This window comes from Hippocampus guttulatus, chromosome 18 (assembly GCF_054856545.1).
Source record: "Hippocampus guttulatus isolate MCC_2025c chromosome 18, RoL_Hgut_1.0, whole genome shotgun sequence".
In the NCBI taxonomy this organism is placed as follows: Eukaryota; Metazoa; Chordata; class Actinopteri; order Syngnathiformes; family Syngnathidae; genus Hippocampus; species Hippocampus guttulatus.
Window position 1 is genome coordinate 8,172,816 of NC_141278.1, and position 23,820 is coordinate 8,196,635.

At 41.8% G+C, this 23,820-nt stretch overlaps 3 protein-coding genes and 1 long non-coding RNA gene across 5 annotated transcripts in view; 2 read left to right on the forward strand and 2 right to left on the reverse strand.

The window, feature by feature from the left end:
- pkhd1l1.1 (PKHD1 like 1, tandem duplicate 1) overlaps positions 1-4,004 on the reverse strand; it is a 31,530-nt gene extending 27,526 nt beyond the window's left edge. Inside the window, exons 1-13 of the mRNA XM_086136782.1 lie at positions 3,917-4,004; positions 3,768-3,826; positions 3,582-3,659; positions 3,339-3,483; positions 2,728-2,836; positions 2,588-2,645; positions 2,395-2,488; positions 1,867-1,920; positions 1,666-1,739; positions 1,479-1,521; positions 1,094-1,164; positions 920-1,030; positions 396-500 (exon numbers count right to left, since the gene is read on the reverse strand). Of these exons, the coding sequence (XP_085992908.1) occupies positions 396-500; positions 920-1,030; positions 1,094-1,164; positions 1,479-1,521; positions 1,666-1,739; positions 1,867-1,920; positions 2,395-2,488; positions 2,588-2,645; positions 2,728-2,836; positions 3,339-3,483; positions 3,582-3,659; positions 3,768-3,816 (991 nt within the window). The 5' untranslated portion in view covers positions 3,817-3,826; positions 3,917-4,004. The remainder of the gene's footprint in view (positions 1-395; positions 501-919; positions 1,031-1,093; positions 1,165-1,478; positions 1,522-1,665; positions 1,740-1,866; positions 1,921-2,394; positions 2,489-2,587; positions 2,646-2,727; positions 2,837-3,338; positions 3,484-3,581; positions 3,660-3,767; positions 3,827-3,916) is intronic.
- On the forward strand, positions 2,410-7,344 carry LOC147190996 (uncharacterized). The gene is made up of 3 exons (XR_015103734.1): positions 2,410-2,852; positions 5,551-5,585; positions 6,534-7,344. It is a non-coding gene; the product is annotated as an uncharacterized LOC147190996 (long non-coding RNA).
- Positions 5,146-7,940, reverse strand: eny2 (ENY2 transcription and export complex 2 subunit). Its single transcript, XM_086136781.1, has 5 exons — positions 7,722-7,940; positions 7,561-7,631; positions 7,144-7,214; positions 6,985-7,059; positions 5,146-5,416 (listed from the first exon to the last, which is right to left on the reverse strand). The coding sequence occupies exons 2-5, from the start codon at positions 7,626-7,628 to the stop codon at positions 5,340-5,342; spliced, it is 291 nt and encodes a 96-aa protein (XP_085992907.1). The 5' UTR covers positions 7,629-7,631; positions 7,722-7,940; the 3' UTR covers positions 5,146-5,339.
- Positions 7,941-8,012: 72 nt separating this feature from the next.
- On the forward strand, positions 8,013-23,796 carry nudcd1 (NudC domain containing 1). Of its 2 annotated transcripts, XM_086137575.1 has the most exons (11): positions 8,013-8,223; positions 9,563-9,717; positions 11,068-11,253; positions 12,011-12,194; positions 12,569-12,769; positions 14,471-14,678; positions 14,748-14,892; positions 16,045-16,170; positions 19,552-19,711; positions 21,248-21,502; positions 23,374-23,796. In XM_086137575.1, exons 1-11 carry the CDS (start codon positions 8,109-8,111, stop codon positions 23,640-23,642), a joined length of 2,004 nt encoding a protein of 667 aa, XP_085993701.1. In that variant the 5' UTR covers positions 8,013-8,108; the 3' UTR covers positions 23,643-23,796. The 2 variants fall into 2 exon arrangements, with proteins under 2 accessions (XP_085993701.1, XP_085993703.1); XM_086137577.1 differs by lacking the exon at positions 23,374-23,796 and having other exon boundaries at positions 21,248-23,209.
- Positions 23,797-23,820: the final 24 nt, after the last annotated feature.

A 23,820-nucleotide genomic window follows, 5' to 3' on the forward strand; every position in this document is an offset into this window, starting at 1 on the left:
GTCAATACCGGCAAAGCGCTATCGCTCTTCGAATCATCCGTTCAGTCGAGCTTTTGTCACTTCTGAGTTCCAGTGCAGTCCTCCGGAAAGACTCTACCTGCTTTGCATGAACACCTCCTCTGGTATTTCAATCAAGGGTGGTTCTAGCAGGCCTCACAACAGCAGGTACTCTTTCGGTTGTTTAAACACCATAACGACCTTAAGACAGTGCTTGATGCGTGACTTTCGGAGTCATTTATCATCTCATCTCATTTAGGTACGAGCACAAAGGATCAAAGTGTTGATGAGCGATGGTGAGACATGGTGGCACGTATAGCATGTCTTTCCACATGTTTTAAATTCTTGGAGTGGACAGTGACTAGGTGGACGTGGAAATAAGCATCGGAGCGTCTCACCCGGGTAGACACTCATGTCGCCGCCGCGGCTGTTATCCGTCTGTTGCCGCTGTGTCACGCAGGTGATCTCGTCGTCACGCAGGCTCTTGATTTCACACGGAAGCCCTGTGAAAATGTTGAGCGGGGCATGGATTATTATTATTTTTTTTTGTACCAGTAAATTCAAAATGACTTGGTATGCTATCAGGCGAACGACATACTTGTGACATATTTGCATGGTGGTGTGCTCTTTTGTTGTTTTTTTTGTTTTGTTTTTTTCGACATGGCAGAGCTAAGTGACCATGAAACGGTCTCTCTAATCTGCCAGAAGAATCTGTGCAATTACCGTACCCGTCTTCTTTTCCATTGTTGCCAAGTACAGTATGTGCACCCGAGGATTATCGTGTTGCGTGCGAGCCCACAGACAATGTTTTCTCCTTTTGTCGCCTTATGATTGACACACAATGTCTGCTGAGGCATCGTCACGGAAACAAGGGTAGGGAAGTGAGGCGGGGTTGGGGGTGCGGGGGGTAATTTGTGATTACCTCCCACGAGAACACGCGCCGGAAGGTCAGTCTCGTCGAAGAAGCGCCCGTGGATGGTCAGGATTGTTCCGCCCATGACGCTGCCGGAGGATGGCGTGATATGCGTAACCTCTGAAATGCAGAACACGGTTTAGTCGGATTCTGATTGTTTGAATAACTTTAAATTTTACTTACCCGCAAATGTCTGAAACATGCCGAGGTGTCCAGTGGCTGAGACCTTGAAGAGGTTCTTCTCCGGTGAACTCCTGCATTTAAACATGACTACGTTATGACATTTTCATTTAAATGCAAACTGGAATTGTTTCTCCCTTAATAGCTCGACCCCCCCCCCCCCCCCCCCCAATTTCAATGGCTGACGACTGATATCAGCACCCTGGCCATAATTTAATAAATGAGTCAAACTGTGGTTAAAATGAATTCCTTTATCAGGTCGATTGGTATTTTTGACACGGTCAGTGCATTTGTACATGCGTTATTCAGTTCCTGAGTGATGGCAGTCCTATTAAACTGTCAAAAGTTATTTTCGATGAATATTAAAACAATGACTTTTCCCCCTCACCTGCCATAATTTGCATCCAAAATGTAGCTCATGTTGTGATGTCCTGTAGGAGGCAGTTCGGGAAAAAAATGGTTAAAATTTACAAATTAATACGATTTTTTTTTTTTAATCCTGCTCTACCAAACGCTAACCCTCTTTACCAAAACACACACACAAAATATAATACATTTTAGCTACTGTAACTTACCGACGTAAGTCCCTGTCATTTTGCAGCTCATATATCCCCAGACAGAGGTCTCCGAATCAAGTCTCAGATTATATCTTCAAAGACACATATGGTAATTCAACTACTCAGAGAAATACAAATATGTTGCACTTTGTAGCATCTGCAATGACTATGAAATACATTTAATCAACTTTTGTGTGTGTGTGTGTGTGTAATACTGACAGTTCATCAGAATCCGTTTTGAGCAGCTCACATGGCATCCCCTTCATGTAGGCCCTGCGTGAAGGAGCATTTCACGTCAATTTACAAGGTAGCAGAGGTGGCACATGCATATTACATTTCGTGTTGTATGCGAACTAGCTAGGGATAGGTGGACTTTTACGCTATCAAAAAAAAAAAGTTCCCTTAGCTTTGCCAACGATATGAACTAACCATCCATCCATCCATTTCCTAATCTGTTTACCCTCACGACTGTCGCGGGTGTGCTGGAGCCTCTCCCAGCCAGCTTTAGGCAGTAGGCGGCGGACACCCTGAACCGGTTGCCGCCCAATCGCAGGGCACACATAGACAAACAACCGTTGGCACTCGCAATCACATCTAGGGACAATTTGGAGTGCCCGAACAACCTGCCATGCATGTTTTTGGAATGTGGGAGGAAACCGGAGTACCCGGAGAAAACCCACGCAGGCACTGGGAGAACATGACACTACTTATCAATCACCCACTTAGGACCATGGGACTGGTTGTTACCTGAGAAACCTGATGTTCCTTCCATTGGAGCTCAGCGCAGTGTTGCTGCCGTAGACGTCTGTGAAAATGCGTCCTCGCACCGTCACCAAGGTCCCTGCGGCAGATGATTTTCCATTTTTAGCAGTTCACGCAGTGTGCGAGTGAATGATTTCAACAGTTTTTCTTCAGGTTTTTTTTTGATTCAGAATGTCACCTGGAAGACCGCTGACGGGACTGAGAGACTGGATGGTTGGTGTGTGATACCATCTTGTCTGAAGAGGACAGTGAGATGTTACAAAACACCATTGAAAAAAAGAAGATAGATGATTTTATTTGGACGTTAGGGACTCGTACGTAGAAGCTGCAATGGTATGACTTGATGCGACCTCTGCATATGTCTCCATCAGGAATGGGAATGCCGTTGATGCTGACACGGACCGTGTACCGGTTACTCGGCATGGGTCTGCCAAGAAGATGATGTACGTGGTAAAGTAACACGACTACAGTCTGGCTACAAGGCGAATGATTTCCATTGGCATCCATAAATGTATTTAAGAATAAGAATAAGAAAGCCTTGGAGAAATTCCCAATTTGCAGCAGCAAAGTTATGAAAGGAAGAAAGTAGAAGAACAAAAAGTATCGGAGCTGCTGTAAAGGCAGCCACTCTCGTGGCGCCATCTTGAAGTCATAATAACATAACATTTGCTGACAATCTCGGTACTGTTGGGTTTATCTTTGGACCAGATTTCCCATGTGGCATTTGTGGGGTACAGTGTACAGAGTATAGGACGTAGCTGGAGTAATTGGGAAAAAAAATGCACTCACACAGGGGGAGAACATGCAGCGAGATTCGAACGCCGAGCCGCATGACTGCATGGCAGATGTGCTAACCACGTCGCCACTGCGCTGTCCCTTGATATAATTTGTACACCCTCATTTTGTTTTGTTGTTGTTGTGGTCTATACCTGGTGTAGCACATGATTTGGTTGCCATGCGTGGAGTCTCTCTCAACATCACACGGGATGGATAAAGTGTCCGACACCAGCGTCACGCGGTTCCCAAATGTGTCGTTTTGGGGATTGAGCTGGAACTGTCCTTCTTGAGCGAAACCTTTTTGTGGACAGATGAACAAACAAAAGGCCACGTTAACTGTAAATGAGGTATTGCAATGCCACACTTGGAAGGGGGTGGGGGGTGGGGGGGCTTACCTTCTCCCATCAGGGTGAGACGCGTCGCTCCCTCTGTGCTCCCTGTATGTGGTCGCACGTTATCCAGGCGCTGAGCGTCTTGAGTAAAACATCACAGTATTTCATTTTACATGGTCAGTGTACAGTGTACTTCACCTTGCTAAATTTTGCAGTCGTAGCGAGAATAGTGCGATCATTTTTTCTCACAGCTGCAGCAGCAAAGTGCAAGGAGGAGAGCCGCCGGTCGGACCGTCATCCTTTTGTCGCTGCAGCATCAGAAGAACAAAAATCGTCAATAAATTGAAATAAAATGCGATAAATACTCAACTCTAACGCTCAGAACGTATTTTTCTTACCTGTTCCCAGTCTCAAAATTTTTGAATGTCTCTTAGGGTCTTCAAGACAAAAAATGACACATACTTGTTGTGGAGTTTTTTTTTTCCCCGTTTTGTTTTGTTTGCTGTGGTGAGTGGTGGCTCTTTATGAACACGGCCTCACTTGCGAAATAGTGGGCTGAGCCCACAGGTGAGCTTCCCACGCCCAGATGCTCAAACCGCAACGAAACGGTACTGAGACAAAAGAGCTGTCAACTGCCGATGGTGTGTGTGTGTGTGGGGGGGGGGGGGGGGGTGTCAGGTGTCACACTTTCGCCGCGGCTATTTGTAACGCTACCTGGAATTGTTTTGAAATATAGAGGCAAAAGTCACATTCGTGTACAAAAGCCGGGCCAAGGGTGGCCATTTAAGCTTGTTCACCAAGCCATTACATGATCAAGAGTCGCGTCAGAGTTGTTGCATTTGTTTTGCGTCGTCGCCCACCCCCCAAACCCCTCTTTAAATATCACTAAATAATCGCTGGATTTATTTGATATTCAACAGTAAAATTGTTCAATCAAAATGAAGATTGTTAAATGTACAGGGTTGTCCGTAAAATCTGGACGCATAAGATAATTGGCAAAGGAAGAAAGAATTGATGACATTGACTCACTGCTTAATATTACTTGAAATGAACTGACTCAACGAATAAGGAGTGAATGTATCAAAATGAAAGACGTTGTGGATTTGTTGCATCGAGTTCCCTAAAATGTTGTCAAACAGATCAACCTATGCATTGCAAATGATGGAAATCATATTCGAGGTGTTCTTTGAAGAAAAAGTTGGATTCATTTTGAAATTATTCTACCGAGAGTATGCGCCCAGACTTTACCGACACCTGTGCATTTATTTGATCACATAATTGGAGTTATTTTTAATTTGTGTTAAAAAAAAAAATAATCTTATCAAGAATCATTTCTGTCAACAAACATTTTAACTTCCTAAAACAAAGCATTAAAAGAATCAAATGCTTGAACAAAAAATGGTATTTGACCAGGGGTGTGTAAACTTTTTGTAGCCACTGTTGGCGACATACTGGATTATCTCTTATGTAACTTCAGCGGCAAAGTCGGCAGCATTTTTGTCACGTTGTCGCTGTCTCTGCCATCAAAAAGCGACAACAACCAACGTGATGCGTCACTTATCTGCGTGCGTTGAAAGCTAGATCATTAGTCGGGTGTCAAAACAAAAAAAAAAACAGCAGACACTGATAACCAAAATAGGCATGACTTTTATTTCTTTTCTCCAAAAAATGCTTGTATAACAAACTAAAACAAAAAAGAAAATATGAAACGAATTACAAAACAACACGATGTAAATGAACCTCAGTCTGGGTTTTACCTATGGATCTATCTTGCTAGCTAAAGTGGGTTAAAAAAAAAAAAGCAGACAGCAGAGGTGTTGGTCACAAGGCCGCATGTTGAGCAAGAAACGCGCGGATTCTCTGCAGGAGCTCCTTTTTCACGCTGTCGGGAACCAGTGCTAAGGGAAGGAGGGAGAAAATAGCAAAATTGTTAGCCGAATAGCATCATTGCAAATTTTTATCTAACCATCAAAACCGCAGTGTGCAACACCAATGTCCTTGCTAAAATGTATTTATTTTTGTCTCTTTGCAGATTCTCAGTCATCACGGCCACGGTCATCTGACAAGGTTGAATTATTCTTTTTCTTACGAAAATGTTCAAAAAATGATTTGGCTTTAGTTGAGATTGCAATTTTATTGAAATTATAGTTACTCACTACTTTCCTCCCCAAATAATTTCATTAGTAAATGTATTACGTTTCATGATAGGGATAACTTTTGAGGGAAAAGTCATTTGTTTTACTTTTTTGAAAAACCTTGAAATATGACTTTTGAGCAGCTTTCATGGGCCAGTTAGAGTAGGAGAGTGAAGATGGGTACTTGAATATCTATTAGATTTTTAACCACAACTTTATATTTGACATATAATAACACTAACTGGCATGTATTCTTTTACCTCTGCAAGAAAAAAAAAAGACTAATTGCAATCTTCTATTTCATAAAATCTACATGTACTGTGTGTCATACTCCCCCCTGGTGGCCACTTTGTGCACACGTAGAGCAGCAGCACAATGACTAATGAATTATATATTATTATACTATTCAATTATAATATTACTGTGTGGTTTTATTGGGTACAATACTGTGGATTTTTTTTTAAACTAAAAACGTGTTATAATTTTTGGGGTGGTCTTTTATGGGGGCTGTAATGGATGAATGGTATTTCCATTCATCTCAATAAGTACGGTAGTTGATTTGAGATATGTATGTTTTGCTCCTGTGTTCTCTGGATCACTGTGCAAACAACGACAGTTTCAAGGAACCGTGTTAGTATTAGTACTTCAAGATGGCGCCTTCGTTGGCAGCCGTCTGCAAGAGCTCTGCTTTTTTTTTTGTTTTGTCTATGGTGTTTGTTGTCCTTCGTCTGGACCCATTGTGGACTGTTTTCAGCATTTAGCCATGACATTCGTCGAAGTAGAAGAATCTGTGCTTGATTGTCACACCTTCTCTGCAGCACGCCATATACTTGTGTTTTTTGCGCCTGTCATGGGCAGCATTTTTTACATCCTCGTTTAGTTCAGCGGAGATGTCTGCATGATTGGACAAGTCTGCGTTGGTGCGTCTCAATGAATGGCTGTTGGAGCCGAGGATGAGGAGAGAGGAGCCTCTGCGCAAAGTGCAGATATGTATTTGGAACCAAGAGTCGCAGCTTGGAATTGAAGTCGATATAAATTTGACAGGAACTTGAAGTGAACCAATTTCTTTTATCGTCAATGGACGCTACAGCTTCTTGTTTACTCTCAAACTTGGCTTTTAGCCGACGTGTGAGACGTCTCTGGTCCACCGGTGGAAAGGAGACTTTGATTCTCTCTTTCATCTATAACTGCTTCAAACAACAAGGCGTGTACAGTAATAGTTATTACGATTGTTTTATGTTATGCGTTTATTTTATTTTATGTTAACTTTTCTGTCAAGAGCTTTGTTACAGCTGCAGCGGTTGTGAAAGCGCTATATAAAGATGTATTACCTCTGCCTTTTGGTGTGATTTCGTTGACGAGGTCCTCCACCGTGACATGGTCTAGGCCTTTTTCTCGAATCACGTCTGGACACACGGGATGCAATGTAACACTTATGAGAGGGTCAGTTTGACAAGTGTACACAAAAGATGCCTGATCACAATTACTACCTTTGCAGTGTGCCTTAAGCTGATCCTTCCAACCGCATTCCACCAACTTTGCCCTGAGCAACTCTTTCAACCTGCAGAAATGGCAAAGTTACTCACACAAGTGGAAGTACAGACACTTGAGCCGCCACCCCCCGCCCCCCAAAAAAAAAACACTTGGGTCAAATTAAATGGACTTATTCAACTCCTTTAAGTAAAGTAAAAAGGTGGTCAGTAAAATGACTAAGTATACCCGTAAAATCTACTCAAGTACAGTTGCAAATAGTTTTTTGTAGGCTGTCACATTGGGCACAGTTGTACATTCTCACTTTGAATTGTGCAAGTGCACATAATTTGTGGCCAAAAGAGTGTATAATATGTCTTTCTGAAAAAAAGAGAAAAAACGCCCGTGATCGTTGTAAAGGACTTCAGTTTGCTCACCGCTCCCTCTCGCCCATTTCAATCAGCTTCTGGTTAATAGCAGCCCTCATCTGTGAGTCCTTGCTCATGATCTGATGGGGGAATAAAAGCGAATACGCACGTACGAACATATTTTAGCGAGGTAAAAGAGAGATGGATTGTGAAATTTTTCGTTGGTTTACCTTTTTACTGGATGTGATCTGCTCGGGAGCACCTTGTCCCTCGTTAACAATATACCGGCAAAAACACGACTGGAACTACTTTGATTCCGCTCCGATGGTGCTGTTCGATAAATTCGCACAAAATGTCATACTATAATTACATTAATTCAGCTGAATAATTTGTTCATTAAAATTATATTATCACCCGCCGTAAGTCCGCATTGGTTATTCTTTTATGAAATTATACTGGCGCCTCAACTTACCATTTCCGTTCGCTGCTAAAATACCCCCGGCCCGAAACAAAAACCGCTCTCTCCACAAGTGCATGATAACGTGCCCTTTCCTCCCTCTCACTCCAAAAAATAAAATAAAACCTAACCTTGGCTGTTGAAATATAAAACAAACACCATGACCACGTCGAATTATACCCTAAAGGTAAACAGAGAGCTGTTGGACCCAAACTTCGAGAGTTACCGGCTATCCTTGGACGTCATACCGACGTACAACGTTGAGCTGGACGCTGGTAAGCTTGAAGTTAGCTTGAAATTTTCGCAAGGCACACACTGCACGCAATTATGTCATTTTGCACAAAAAAAGAGCTTCATAACCACTAGATACTCATATTTTCTTTATTTAAGTTGATGATAAACGCGTTTTAATACAACCTTAATTTGCTAGTGACCGTTTTAAAAGTAAACTCCGCCAAATTATAAATCTGAATTGTCGATTTTATATGTTGGCCAATGTTGTCGTTTAACCTTAATACAATTGCATAAAGAAATTTATAAATCGATTCAGTTTTTATTTTAAGTAGTGTGTACGATACTGCAAGATTAGTGTCACTCTGATACCCAGGAAAATCTTGCCGATATTGTATTGATACATTTTAATAATTTAGTTTAAAGTTTATTTATCATGAATTCTGAAAATCTTTTCACGCCCTCCTTTGACTATTTTTTTTCTTCTGACAATGTTTATAAGTAAAAAGAAAATGCATTTTATTCTCATAAAAGTTGTGGTTCGATTTCTGTAAATATAGCAAGTATTAAATAACCCCATTTACAGTTAATGCAAAGTTGTACTTAGATTCAATCAGACCTGAGCTGTATTATATGAATATTGCATAATTTCCCCTCGATGTAGTCATCTTTACAACACATATCAATGTGATGACACTGATATTTATCAGCATCACAAACAATGTCTGTGTTGATGTTACTTGGTTAGATTTGCTCTCCACCCAGTGTCATTTTAGCTTGCTTAGCATGTTTGTGAGAAGGCAGCATGTTGGACAAGTGGTTGGCATGTCGGTTTCGCAATTTGCAGGTTCTGAGACCAAATCCAGATGTGATGTTTGCATGTTCTCGCTTCCATCATACATCCCAAAAACATGCATTTTAGCTTCACTAAGTCTCTACATTGTCCATCAGTGTAATTGACTGTGACAGTGTAATCAGGCCTATTAGGTGACCAAAAAGTGGCTCATCATGTAAATTGCACTATTTGCCCAGCTTGTGAATGTGCTCTTTGTGATGTGGCCACATTATCCTTTTTTTGTCAGGCTGGCCGATATGGCCTTGTCATAAAATCTCTACTCCAATTGCAATTGATTTTTTTTTTGGCCCCCTATGACAATGACATCATCTCATGATCAAAGCATGAACGCCAAGTCCAAATAGTCCAAAAGAAAAGGTAATGTGCGATTTCAGATATTGCCCCCAAAAAATCACTTAATAAATAAATAATATGTAAATAAGAAATAAGGTAGTTTATAAGTCTTTTTTGGGGGGCGGGTGCAAAAGTTGGCATTTCCCTTGCCTTTCTTCTCTGCCTGACCTTTCTGCTCTCTCGTTTCCGTGCAGCCGTGGAGGAGGTGACGTTGAAGGATTGCCAGTACACGCTGGAGCACATGCGTGCGTTTGGCATGTACAATTACCTCCACTTGGACCCCTGGTACCAAGACAGCGTGTTGTTTGTGGACTGCAAAGGGCGAGTGCTCAGTCTCACAGTCACTTTGGTAGGCCTGGAATGATGCTTTTGTGTGTGTGTGTGTGTGTGTGTGTGTGTGTGTGTGTGTGTGTGTGTGTGTGTGTGTGTGTGTGTGTTTGTGTGTGTGTTTCCTGGGCACAATCCTCCACTCTTGTTCATTTTGCAATGACGCTTCGATGCCTTTGTTCACCAGCAGGTGGTGACCAACAGCACCACATGGCTCAAAGTGCTTTGTATCTTTCATTGCACCCATGAACGAACAAGCAAAGTGGTGGGCAAAGTTTTTGGGCTAAAGGGCCACATTTGAGATTCAAAACAGACAGATGGGTATATGATGAGTATATAATAATGTATTTGTAAGAAACTGTCACCGTCGGGAGGAAACCTGTGTACGTATTTGGTCAAGTTCAAGGTGTACCGCGCCTATTACGTGAAGACAGCTTGGATGGGCCCCAGCACGCCCGCGAACCTCAGGATAAGATGATCAGATAAACGATGGATGGAAAGTTTCTAATGTCTCATTTTTGATGAGCACTTACGACCCGACTAGATAGCTGATAAGACAGTTTTGTTTTCAAGATGAAGCTCGGCTTGTCTCTTGATTGACACATCGGCCGTACACTTCACACAGTTGAACGATGTTCACTTGATGTCTTGTTATGTCCCAATCATCATTGCCGCGTGTGCTTGCATGTGTGCGTGTGTGTAGTCACGTTCGCGCCACAGATGTGGATGTGCAAGGCCAGTTTGCCACGTAAAACTCCCGGGACCTGTCGCTACGGCAACGGGAAGGACACATCTGTCTATCACTAAGGAGTCATGCAGGCAAATTTTTTGCACTTTGGAAGTAGTAGTAACAAGAATAGAAATAGAGAAGTTTTACTGGTTTTGCCGTAATTAATCATGTGTTGTATTAACATGAAATGAATGTGTGTGGGTAATTGAATTAAAGGTATTGTTCCTATTGTGCAGAGAAGCCGCGTCTCGCAAATTCCACTTTTAACCAAAAATGCAGATGAAAAAATGTAGATTTATTTGAACTAGGTACAAATACTTGGAAAACAGTCAAAACATTTTTTGAGGAACTGAAAAGTTTAGAAAAATACAAAATGTAAAAGAAATATTCAAGGCATTCACAAATATTAGATAACGGTACAAATAATGTTGGGGGGAAATGACAAAAAATGTAATCAGAAAAATGTTTTAACTTCGTAGAGCAACAGTACAAAAGTTGAAGGTAAAAATGATGATGTAAAATATACAAATATTGAAAAAAGATTCAACAAAAATACAGAAATTGTTAGATAACAATATGCTGTAACCTTGTCGTCCTTTTCTACGGTCGGCGTCATCTTTCTGTGTTTGTTTGCTTTTGCAGGACACAGTGCTGGGCAAGCCAAGAGAGGTATTTCGCCTGCCACCCGAATGGAACCAACGCGAAGACCGCGTGTGCCCCTCCCTCAGCCTCACGTCGGCCACCTGGGCCGCCCTCTCCGACGGCGCCGGGCGACTCTACCTGCTTCGTACCAGCAAACGGGGAGACAGTACCCATGGAAAGTGGGAGGTTCGTATGCTTGCTTGCTTACTTTGTATCCTTTTTTTTTAGCCTTGGTTGCTCTGAGTCCCACTCTCCTCTACTGTTGTGTGGTATTCCACAGGGTTCAATTTTGGAGCCCCTGCTGTTTTCATTGTATTTGCTGCCTCTGGGTTCCAATCTTAAGAAAGCCTGGTGTTTCTTTCCACTGCGATGCGGCTGACAGTCAGATCTAGACAGTCAGTCTGAGCAAAAGGGACGCGTTCTCTTTAAGGCCACTTTTGTCCTATCTGGAGGAAATCAAGGCCTAGATAGCGCTGAATTTCTTGTATTTCAATGAAAAGAAAACAGAAGTTATAGTGCCTTATCTAAAGCCATCAATCACAAACTTGGATTTCAAATTAGACCAGCAAATTGGTGCTGCTGTTGAATTCAGCTTTTTTCATCTTAGGTGGCTAGCTAAATTTTGAAACTCGTCTTACAACACATTTTATTCTATGCCTTTTGACTCAGCATGGGACTCGGCGTTGTGTGTTTTATGTTTTTTACTATTTTCATGGTATAAATGTATTGTTTTAACTGTCTTTGTTGTTGTACGTCAAAATTGTACTCCATCCACAGCACTTTGTTTGCAGCCGTGGTTGTTTTAGGGTGGATATAAAAAGCTTACACACCTGGATGAATTACATTCAACAGGATGAATCAACTTTTCTTACCCACTGTTATCTCGAATCATATCAATGATTGATGTAAATAAGGGACTCCAATGGGCTATTTGCATTTCCAGCCGCTGTTCACAGAAGACCTGGGCGGGCCCTTCATTGTCCTCCACAGCGTGGCCCACGTCCAGGCGGACACCCACACACTGGAGGTCCTGCTGCTGCGTGTCGTCAAGGACACTCAGGAAACAGCGGGAAGTGGATACTCGGTGACACTCGAGTGGATCACGGTCACCAACGCGGCAGGGCAAGGTGTGGGCAAGAAACTTAAATCCGTATGGCTGCCTTGTTCATTCCAGAGGTTGGTGGCCATTTTGGAGGGGGGGCGCAATGCCCAAACGACATGTGTTTTCAGCCATTTTGTTTCAAAGTGGTCATTATGGACATTTTCGGAGATCATTTTGTCAGATAAGCCAACAGAACAAACTAAAAAAAAACCCCAAATTGATTCACAAAACTACGTAACTAAACTGTATAATTTGTTTTTGTACCAAGCTAATATTCTTCCACTTGCAACTACAAGCATGTTGCCATTAAATATCTCTTTCAACTCTCCATCACATTATTATTATTTTTTTTAACATGGCTACAGGGGGCTTGTAATAACTGATGTCTTTTCGCACAAGGCGTGGAAAAGAATTACAAAGTGAAGAAGAGGTGCCTCCTCCAAGGAAAGTCGGTGCCTCATTACGCCGCCGTGACGCCTCGGGGCGACGGTCTGATGGTGGCGTCAGAGAGGCCTTTCGACTTCACGCACGTGGACGGCGAGCCCCTCAAGCAGCCGCAGTCGGCGGCGGATGAACAAGCTATGGAGGTGGAGAAGGCAGGTGGGTAGAAGACAAGCTGTTTTATATTATCATGTTCAATTTGCTGCGATGAAGTCGTGCTCATAGTCACAGCAGGCGAGGCATCTGACATTTTCTTCTCTTTGTGATGGTCGAATAGTGTTATTCATGCCTGACAGTCTGTCATTCATTGCATTCATACAGACCATCATCTTTTTTTATTTCTATACATTTCCAGCTTTGGGAATACAGTAGACATCCACCAATTCACCAATCACCATTTTTCAGTTCATTGACCCCCATTTATTGCAATAGTTCTAGGCTCACACGCACTAGGTACAAAACAACAGTTAAAGTCTAATTCTGTCTAACAGAAGTCCACAGTTCAATGCCTACATAAAATGGAATTAGCACGATGTAACAGAGGGTTCACTGTACAGTAATTGGTCCCAAGGGAGTGAAAAAGTACAGTAGAGACAAGCTTTGTATGTTGGGGAGGAGCTGGGTTTAGACTGGGTTGTTCGTGGAAGTCACGCAGAATCTTCACCGTATTTCCAGTGCATTTTTCTTTTCAAAATCCGTTTGTGAGGCATTTATTTTTAAGGGTGTTTAAGGGTGCGGTCTTTTAAGTTGACTTTGAAATGTTTAAGTGTTTTTGGGAACATAGTTTGAGGTATATGTTGAGTTTATACTAAACCTAAGCAATTTTAATCATTATTAGCTCAAATTCAGCATCTCCGCAGGTGTCACGAACCATACAGTAAATTCCTATACAAACATCAGCACAGATGTGAGCACAGCACATTCATCATCATTTCGTTTGCTCCCTTCTCACTTCCCTGCACGTTGACTGGAAATGTTGCGGTTGAACAAATATCCCCCCAAAAACAACACAGAAAGACAGCTAAGCTATGGCACTGTTTGACATGAGTACATATTTGCAAGTACAGAGTAGCAGGCCTACGTTTTGCACTTTTCCAAAGCTTCGATGTATCCCGTCCGCTTTAACTCTTCTCATAAGAGTCCACCAAGGATCAACAAAATTACTTTTTGCCTGCCAAGTGTGCACTCGTGGAGTGAACCAACATCAAATCACAAAACGTCAACGAGGGCCACTACACCACCTCGTACTTGAGTCGCAGGCTGCCTCTCGCTCAAGACGATGATGTTGATTCCGAGATGCCAAACATCATCCTCATTCTTGTCCTCCGGTGACCTGGTGAGAGAAAGCCACCCAGAGAAAGAAATGCACCACAGCATTCCTACCTCAGGTCAAAAGATTTGCTCCCTGGTGTCACTCAGCTGCCAGTGATCGAAGAAAGGAGGGGGAAAAAAAGAGCATTGCTAGCGCCTGCAGGGAAACCTTGACGATAAGCAAACTGAACCGAACATTCCCGATTAACAGCAGTTCTGTTACACAAGCTAATCTTCCAATTAGTCAGAAATCGCTTGGTGTCTGACTAATTGAAAAATTTGCCTGAGCCCAATCTGACTAATTAAAACAGAACAGCAGTGACAGAATAGCTGCATAATGTGTGACACAAATGGCAATGTCTCATACAAGAGTGGCAGTCAGACGCAGTAGCAGGATTTTTTTTGGGGGGGGGGTGCTCGTATAGAGGAGTTTCTTGTACAGACTCAAGTTGCAAGGTTGGCTGCTCATAATCAAATATGATTGTAAGTGCTCCTCAAAACAAGTTTTGAAGTGCTAATTATAAACACTCGATGCCCCTCGCAATCCAGATCCCGTCTACTTCTGGCAGCAGACGTCAGACGACATCACGGCCAGCGTGCGCCTGCCTGAGGGCGTGACCAAGGACGCGATCCAGTTCCGGCTGACGGCGGACTCCATGAGCGTCGGCGTGCGGGGATTCGCCCCCCTGCTGGAGGGCCAGCTGTACGCCTCCGTAGACCCCGAGGCCTGTGCCTGGATCCTCAGGGATGACAAAAGGTTTGTAGTCTAAAGACGTTTCAGAGTAACACTTTATTTGATGGTGATTGTTATTTTGGCCGTCCGCAGCCTAGAAGTGAGTCTGCAGAAGCGCACTGAAGGTCCCATGTGGCCCGAGCTGGTGATGGGTGACCGTCGAGGGGAGCACGTGATGAGCGATGAGCAGGCTGCCCTCGTCCAGGAGAGGCTCACCCACCTGACCTCAGCGGACGTGGTGAGCCAAAGACTTTGCTTTCTGATGCAGATGATGATTCGCCGATGTTTCAACTGCGACAGTATAGCGCCAAATACTGCCGATGAGGACTTACTCCATGTTAGATGATTTCTATTTTTTTTTTTTGCTTTACGAATCATTGGCTGGTTTTGGCAGCCTCCACAAGCACTCAATACCTTTGTGAAGTAAGTTTGTCGAAAGGTTTCCCCCTCAATCCCAGCGTTTTACTGGATTTTGACTGATCTTGCAAGGCCAACAGAATATTTGGTTCTAATGCTATATAAACATGGAGCCTACCAAAATAATGTATGGGCTCTCTTCTTTCGGCAGAAAAAAAATGTTTCTATCTTTTTCCATTCTTCAGCAATCGGCATTACAAAATGGCTAAGTTTCATGAAAATGGCGATTCCTGGGCAAAAAAACGGAGAAAAAGAGCTTTTTGTAAAAGCAAACACAAGAGGCACCACTGCCACCTACTGGTCGCTTTTTTACATGATTTACAATGCAAACGGCTTATTGTCATTCACAGATTGCATCAGACCCTCCTCTTCTCTATGACGTAAAAAAAAAGACTGAGACGTACACGTACGTCCTTGGTAGGCGGGGCCTAATTTTAAAAAGACGTACATCTTGTGGAATTAAAGAGATAACATTTGCATTTTGTTCTGAGATAGTACAGGCTCCCTTTTCGTCTGCAGCAGTCAATTAAGGTTGATTCAAAGTCTTAACGCAAGGTCCCCCAGTACAGACAGTTTTGCTCAATGAGACATATCAGTGTCCTCATCAACCACTTGTATTGTAATAACCTCATTCTTGTCTCGATAGTTTACATCTCGTCTTTCAGGCATGCCCTGTTCCGCTTTGCCTCCTTTACAGATTAAATTAATCCTTCCACTTTTTAAATTAGCCTTCATATGTACTGATGACCAGCCCCTTTCAGTTGCTCTGAGCCCCCCCCCCCCCCCCGCCCCCTTTCCTCGCACAATATCACACCCGTAGTCAGACATTTGGGGCCCGCTTCCTCTCAGCCGTTGTTAGCGTCATCTGTTCCCTCTTTGGCTTCTCCGGGCTAATCAAGGCCTGCTCTCATGCTAATAAATGCAGAACAAGAATAACTCGTCCGCCTCTGTGCTCTCTTGACGGCTTCTCCAGCACGCTAATCCCGACCTGGACAAGCCAGCCTGCAACTCCCAAGAACTTGAGGACTGCGACGGCTACCCTGAGGACACCTCCAGCCTGGTGCACTTCGACGGCGAGTCGCTGAAGGCCACTCAGGTGGTGAGTACACAACCACTTTTGACATTGTCAAAACTCCCCTAAAATTTCAGTAATGATTAATCGGTCGATGAATAAAGAAATATATACAGAATGAATAACACATCTTATTTTGGGGCTCCTTTACCCTTTGACGATGAAAATATGATTTACAGGCATTTAACCTTTTTTTCACACTCTACTGACAAAAACTAGGGACATTTGGCTTTTGGGTGACATTTCAGGACGAGCCTAAAATGGATTCAAAACTTTACACGTGAACTTAATGCGACCGTCTCTACGTTTTTGAATGCATGTGTCCAACTGTTAAATGTTTCAGTACTTTTTGCACAAGTTGCTATTCTCTAATGAGGAGTGTCACGGCAAAATTCACAACAGGCTTTTTTTTACATCGTATTTAAGGTTTAAACTGTTAATATAGTAATTATGTTAATAAATAAATAGTTTATTTTAAATTTTATTTATTTATGCATTTGTTCATTTATTTAGCTAGCTAGCTAGCTATTTGCCTCGGGGCTTATGAAAAACAAAAAATGCAATTAAATGCTATTAAAATTGAACAGAATTGATTTATTTTTTATTTTTTGGCACTACTCTGTATAATAATGATAAACCATGTCGAGCACCTACTGGTGAAAGTCAAACATGAACCGTTTCTACAAGCCATGGAATCTGAATATGAATAGATGAGTTTATTTTCCTGTCCAGCCCAGCGCTGTAGTTCAACTAATTTATGGGCTTATTGAGAGTCAGCCCTGTAATTGAAAATTCACCACACGCTGATGTAGATTTACCTTTTCTTTTTGGGTCTGTGTGCGCTTGCCATTTTGAGGAGCGTTCTTCCAAGGAGACTTCCGTCCATCCATTATCTGAACCGCTGATTGTATCCTGTAATGATGCTTTCCTGCTATTGTCCATTTCTGGGCCCTCTGCATTGTACTCGTGTATACGCACTTAGGATGGTGTTTTTATATGATTTATGGTGGCATTAATGTCGCGCCGAGGTATACTTTGTCATTTACAGCCCCCTCCGTCGGTGTTTTATTGCTTTTAGCTTGATTTAGCTTGTTTGAGGAGCTTGCAACCATCCAGGTGAAAAAAAGGCTCCTGGTGACCTTCTCGGCGCCAAGGTGAACAATGCGTCACATGTGTGCTATTTTTATCACCAGCTCGGCATTCATCGAAAACATGTGACACACAAGTAATGTGGTCCTTTCTTTCGATTCCAAACTTTTTTTTTAAAGAATGGAGAGGGGGTCTGAATGATGTGTGTTTCAGGGCTAATGGCCCTCTCTCTATTTGGTTGTCTGTCCATTACAAAGCTCCCACAGGAGTCCATTTCATGGCCTAATGAATGAGAGGCTCATCATTAGCTTGAACGTAAGCGATGCCGTGTCTTTCCGGAAAATGAAAAGCCCTTTTAATGTTTCCCCGCTGCTCACAAATAGCCATCCGGCCTTTTTGAAGGCTACCACTGCCTGTGTGAGCATGTGACTCAGGGCATGTGTGCGTTTATTACAACTTCATTCAGCGGAGGCTTATCTTCCTGTTTTTCTTGCAGCCCGCTTTGTGCCAGGTTTAATATGTCTTTCCTTCTGCAAAAGACCTTTCATCATGAAATTGCAGCGGATCCGATCCATTTTGCACCTTTTGTTCTTGATGATCAAGTTGAACTTCCCAGCCTTACTCTGGCTATCTGCTTGAAAACAGAGCCAGTCAAACAGGAAAAGGTCTTTTATTTATTTATTTTTAATTAAATTGATGTGCAATAGTTTGTGATATCAGTGATTGGTAGCAAATAAAACAGATATGATGTGAGCATCTCTGCTGTTTTTGCTACCGTCTGTTTAAAAATGTTCTTATAGACTTGTTTTTGTAATGTCAGCCTTTGATGGCTGCGTCCTTGTCCTCTTTGTATCGGGAAACAGGTTCTTGAGAGACCCCCGCGACAACCGCGGAGTGGTTGCCAAACAATAATTAGACAGCATTAAGCCGCAGCACCAGATGAGGGCCGTGATACTCGACATGAACAAATGCACAATGACTCATTGTTGACAGCATTATGCATCATGCATAATGCCGATTAGATCAAACCCTCCCTGCTATCAGACTAAAGCTTGATTGGATTGATTTCCAATGGATTCAGCTTCCACATGTGCAGTGGTACCTCCACTTACGAATGTCTCTTCATACGAATCTTTCAAGCTACGAAACGTCTCAACAGGAAAATATTGCCTCTTGTTACGAAAGAAATTTCAAGATACGAAAGGTAAAAAATACAGTACGGGCTGCTGGTCGCAGCTCCCAGTTTCCTGAACGCAACATACTTATAGCTGGTCCGCCATTGGCTATTCCCGAGCATTATCCTGGCATCCCATTGGCTAAGAGCGACGAATTAGGGGATTTACATGGAAAATGCGTCTCTACTTACAAAATTTTCTAGTTAAGAAATTTCTTTTTTTCCTAGAACCAATCGATTTCGCAAGTAGAGGTACCTCTGTATTTGAAAGGTGAAACCCAAAAGGCTTTGGATTAAAACTAAATAAATACGTTGACGGCCATATTATGCTTATCATATTTATCAGTGATGACAACAAAAACATGTTCCTAACAGGCAGCACCAATAAATCAAATTGTGTCTGTAATCCAAAAAATTTAATCCACTCATCATCATACTGCACCGCCCACGAAGTCTCCAGTTCCTCCATCCACCCGTTGCAGATTATCATGTCATTTCATGGATGACTGACAGTCGATACACAGACTAATTGTCCGTGTCTGACAGTTAGTTCGCAATGGGTAATTATGCCTGATGGGTGCAAAATTCGCATGAAACATTTTTGTCACGCTAGGTGCCTCCGTGCCCGTGTTCACGTTATCTCTCGTCTTGGTTTCGATTGTTCACATTCAAGCTGGGTCATGTTCCTCCCCAACATCCTTGCTCGCCATTTATGCTGTGTTCCTCAGCGCTGGCCTTGTAAGTGGCGGGAAAATGAGATTTGGAGTGGAGGCGTGAGAGCTCGCTGAAATGCTTGTCTTCGCCTTCCACTTGACGAGGCGCTAGGGCTGGGCGCTTTAAAATGAAATCTCCTGATTTCACGAAAGTCCTATTCAGGATTTTAAAACCCCCACCGTCCCTTTGCTTATAAAATTGTCATTGTGTTTATTCAAACCAGGGTTTGCTTTTTGTGATTACGAACACACACAATTATTTGAAATTAACATGACAAATAAATTAGTGATCAACAACTATATTAATCTAAAATAGCCACCCAGCATGACGCAGGCGCACGTGTCTCATCTTGACGTTACGAAAAGCAACGCAGTTAACCAGACATGAAAGGAAAAAAAACGATTTGGTGGATTCCTGTTGCCCGCTCGCAGGTGAACCTGGGCAGCCATCAGTACCTCTTCACCGTCACCGTGGACCCGGCCCAGATGCCGTGTATGTGCCTCCGTCACGACGTGGACGCCCTGCTGTGGCAGCCGCGGCCTGACCGGCCCGCCGACATGTGGGACCACGTCGCCACCTTCAACGCCCTGGGTAAGAAAGTTCATGCTCGCCTTAATTTTGAAAGCAAATTAATTTATTTAAAAAAATAGAGCGAGTTGAAATTGCATATGCATTATTCATTCAACAATAAAAAAATTCTCATTATAGTTATATAATTAATTTAATTATAAATACCTAACCAGTTATTTACTGCAATTAATAAGTTTCTTGAAGTTAGTTTTAATTATCTATTTCGATTTAAATTGTATTATGTATAATGTTATCAATTCTATTTAAATTGTATTATATACATATAATAGATTAATTGTGACAAATGATAAAATAGTTTGTGTTAATAAACCATACACTTCCATTTTTTATTGTATTGTAATTGGGGCGAATAATTAAAAAATATTTAATTCTCATGTTCGTTATATCATTTGTAATTGAATTTTAATGAACTGACCGGTTCATAAAATACATTAAAAAATATTTTGTAGGTAATGATTTTTAAAATTTGTATTGTTTATAAATAATTCAATTGGAATTAATGAAACAATTGTTTAATAAAATGAATCCAAATAAAATGTGCAGTGTATGTGTGGTAGTTGTTAAATAATTCCAATTCATTGATTGAGAATTTTGAATTATTAGAATTCATGAACTAATCATTAAGTAAAATACTGGTATATCTTTTAAAAAACGCACTTATTGTCAATGATTGTGCGCCGTGTTGGGTGTGCCGGAGCCTATCCCAGCCGTCTTCGGGCAGTAAGCAGGGGACACCCTGAACTGGTTGCCAGCCAATCGCAGAGAAGTCTCAACGAACTTATATTAGTTATTTGTGGAGGATAAGGAATATTTTCTTGGGTTTTGTCATCTTGTCTCTGCTGTGGTTTATTTTTTTTAAATAACCAGTGCAATATTTATGCTAATTTTGTCAGTCAGTCTATAGTGTTTCCCATTATGTGTTAGCATAAAGCTAGCTGACTTTCGGTCGTGATTTTTTTGTTTGGCTAAATATCCAACATGCTATTGTCTTCATTTTGTTTAGTTTTGGAGTAAACTTCCACTGGGAGTGCCAATAAGTAGTTTGAAGCAAGAACAAGTTAATGCATGACTGTATTAACTTATGTTAATAATGTTAATACTTTTTTAATAATTAACCTAATGTAAATTTCCCCAGTGTGGGACTAATAAAGGATATCTTATCTTATCTTATTATATCGGTATGACTCAGAAAAAAATACAAGTTTGGGAGACGGTTAGGACAAGTCTCCCAAGTCCTAATGAGGAAGCAGAAGGAGCAGGCGGAAGGCTGCAAAGGGGCACCTGTGCTAATCTGTTTTTTTTTTTTTCTCGTGGAGGATAATTAGTTTTTCAGCCGCCAGAAAGCTTTGTGCCCTTTTGTTTGTCGCATGCCCCCCCCCACACACACACACCGTGTGCCACTTTGCAAGATGTTGCGTCTGTGTCACATAAATGTTTACAGTGGTTTCCTGAACAAACCATATTCGCGTGAGGCTCATCAATGGTATGAGCTTAGCATGCTAGCTTAATTGTGAGCGTGTATCTCCTCTTTGCTAGGCTACGTGCAGGCGTCCAAGCGGGACAAGAAGTTCTCCACGTGCGCCCCTAACTACTCATACGCATCGCTGTGCGAGTGCCTGCGCCGCGCCTTCATCTACCGCCAGCCGTCCCCGGTGGACGGCGTGCTTTTCAACAGGAAGCTTGGCAGGGAGGTAGGGCAGGTTGCCAAGCAACAGGTGGCCAGCCTGGACTCGGACAAACCCGTGCTGGGCTTCAGGGCCACCAATGAGAGGCTCTTCGCCCTCACCTCTGGTAACCTCTTTGTGCTAAAGGTTAATAATAATTAAGATGGATGCAGAGCAGTCTGGAAAATAAACGTGCATTCCCTCAGACCGAAAATGTCAAATGTCTGCTTAGTCCAGGGGTGGAACAACTCAGATTTGATCATAATCTAAATGATTTTTTGTCATATCGTTCCGAACTAATTTAGTGAATAATTTATTGAATAACTACACATATACTGTAGATAGATAGCTGGACATATATAGATAAATATATACTGGAGCCATCCCTGGACTATTTTCTCTATTTTTACCATAAATCATTTCACAACTCATTTTTGTGATTAAATTCATTTTAGAAAGCACATAAAAAAAAATTAAGAACTCCAGTGGAATTCAACAATTTATGCACTGCGACAAATCTTTGTCAACTTTTCTTAATATTAAGTCTCAGTGGGACGGACCTCCCCACGTTGGTCACCTCTGCTAGAGTGTCTGTAACGGACGCATCAAAAACCAAATAGCGCACCTTGTTCCAAAGAATATTGAAATCATGAGACGTTATCTTGAAGTGAATTAAGTCAATGCGCCGCCCCTGTGTACATACTATAAGTCTCCGGCCACTTGGACATGCGCGTTTATAATTCTCCACACGCCCGCCAATTTTCCCCCACATTCATAATTTCCGGCCGTTCCTTCTTCGTCAATTAGATTGCTTGACGTTGCACCCCATAGCGCTGCACCTTTGACAGTTTGTAATAATTTGCATAAATACCATTGATGTAGTTTGACCCGAAGCTTGCTGTCTGCGGAATAGCGATCTTGTTTGACGCTCTCTGGGACGACATGCAAGTGTGTTTTCGCCCTGTGCGTCGTTACCACGCATGATGCGCTATCAATACACCACTCGAAATGGTTACTTATTTAGTTGTATTAATAAGTCTATATCCAAGACTAGTGTTATGAATTTTCACTTCTTAGTCAACAAATATTATGAGACATTGCAGATGAGTTAGCTCTCTAATTAATAGCTCTTTAAAAAAATAAAAAATAATAATAATACAACTCCGACTTTATTATCATGTCGGCTTTACATGACCAGGATTTTGGAGCCGATGAATGTGTTTTAAAAAAAAAAACGGTAACCGATCACCAATCAGAAGATGAACCAATCTAAAAATGCCTGTATTCTTGAAATCAATTGGAATTCATTCTTGGAGGATTTCTTTTTTTTTTTTTTTTCTTGGAAAATACATGCATCATCTTTTTCTCACATACGGTCTGTCTTTATTCTTGTGAGATTACAACATTATTCAAGAAGTAGAGTACAGTTATCCCCTTTCCATAACGGGATCTGGGTTGGTTTTCACGCTATTTAATGTATTTTTAAAGTACAGTTTATATTTTGTTCTCCCTCCCATTTATTTTGGCTGGCACACTATTTTATTAAAACACAGTCCAAATATAAAATAAGAATTATGAAAATGGGAAACATGTTACTTCAGTTTTTGCTGATGATTATGGGATGCAAAGTCCTCTTCGATCCTGTTTTTTACGCCTACGTTCATTTTATAATATACATATTTAGCTATGATTATTGACATACATTATGAATGACAGATTTCCTGTGTGGTGTTTTGATGTGTCAAGTTATTTGACTTTACTGTCCTATGAGGTCAAGCCTTTGTCATTTTTTGAGCTGTTCTCATTCATCCACTAAATCCTAAAATAGTCCGTATCCTCACTTTTGGTTCTTTTCGTATTGCCTCTTCTTGATTTTTTTTTTTTTGTTAGTTTTTTGATCCCCCCCGGCAGGGGGTGGTAGGTTCTGTGGAAAAAAAACACGCGTAATGTCATTAACGGCGTACAATTGAATTTCCCCTTCCTGCCTTTTTTTATTAGCAAGCCTAAAGCAGACGTGCAAGGAGGCCTTCAGAGTCAACAGGTCGCCTCTCGCTCATTTCGCTCTGAAAAGTTGCGGCGGCGCAATTCCTAATAAAGTTCCGGCACGTCGTCCACGTCAGGCGTCTGATGGAGGGTCACCTCGTCTCTCACCTCAGAAGATGGATTTTTTTTTTCTCCCCCCTCCACCTACAAAAAGCATCGGTGCTTTTTCACCCCTCATGTTCAATGAGCCGCACATTGTTTTTGTTTTTAAATTTGATCTATAAAATGCGTTCTAATTTATAGCTACAGTATTGCCCTTTCATTAACAAACTCCTCCTGTTGCTGAAGTATATTACTATTGTTATTATGAAAATCTGATGTGATGTGAAAAAAATGAGGGAAGATTAGGAATCGGCGCAAAATAAAAATGTACTTGCATCTCTGATTTAAAAAAGATGTAAA

Coding starts and splice junctions, on each gene's coding strand:
- nudcd1 (XM_086137575.1), top strand. CDS start 8,109: ATGACCACGTCGAATTATACCCTAAAGGTAAACAGAGAGCTGTTGGAC. Junction 9,718..11,067: donor TCAGTCTCACAGTCACTTTG/GTAGGCCTGGAA, acceptor TTGCTTTTGCAG/GACACAGTGCTGGGCAAGCC. Junction 16,171..19,551: donor CGCTGAAGGCCACTCAGGTG/GTGAGTACACAA, acceptor GCCCGCTCGCAG/GTGAACCTGGGCAGCCATCA.
- eny2 (XM_086136781.1), bottom strand. CDS start 7,628: ATGAGCAAGGACTCACAGATGAGGGCTGCTATTAACCAGAAGCTGATT. Junction 7,215..7,560: donor GAAATGGGCGAGAGGGAGCG/GTGAGCAAACTG, acceptor CCATTTCTGCAG/GTTGAAAGAGTTGCTCAGGG. Junction 7,060..7,143: donor GCTTAAGGCACACTGCAAAG/GTAGTAATTGTG, acceptor CCGTGTGTCCAG/ACGTGATTCGAGAAAAAGGC.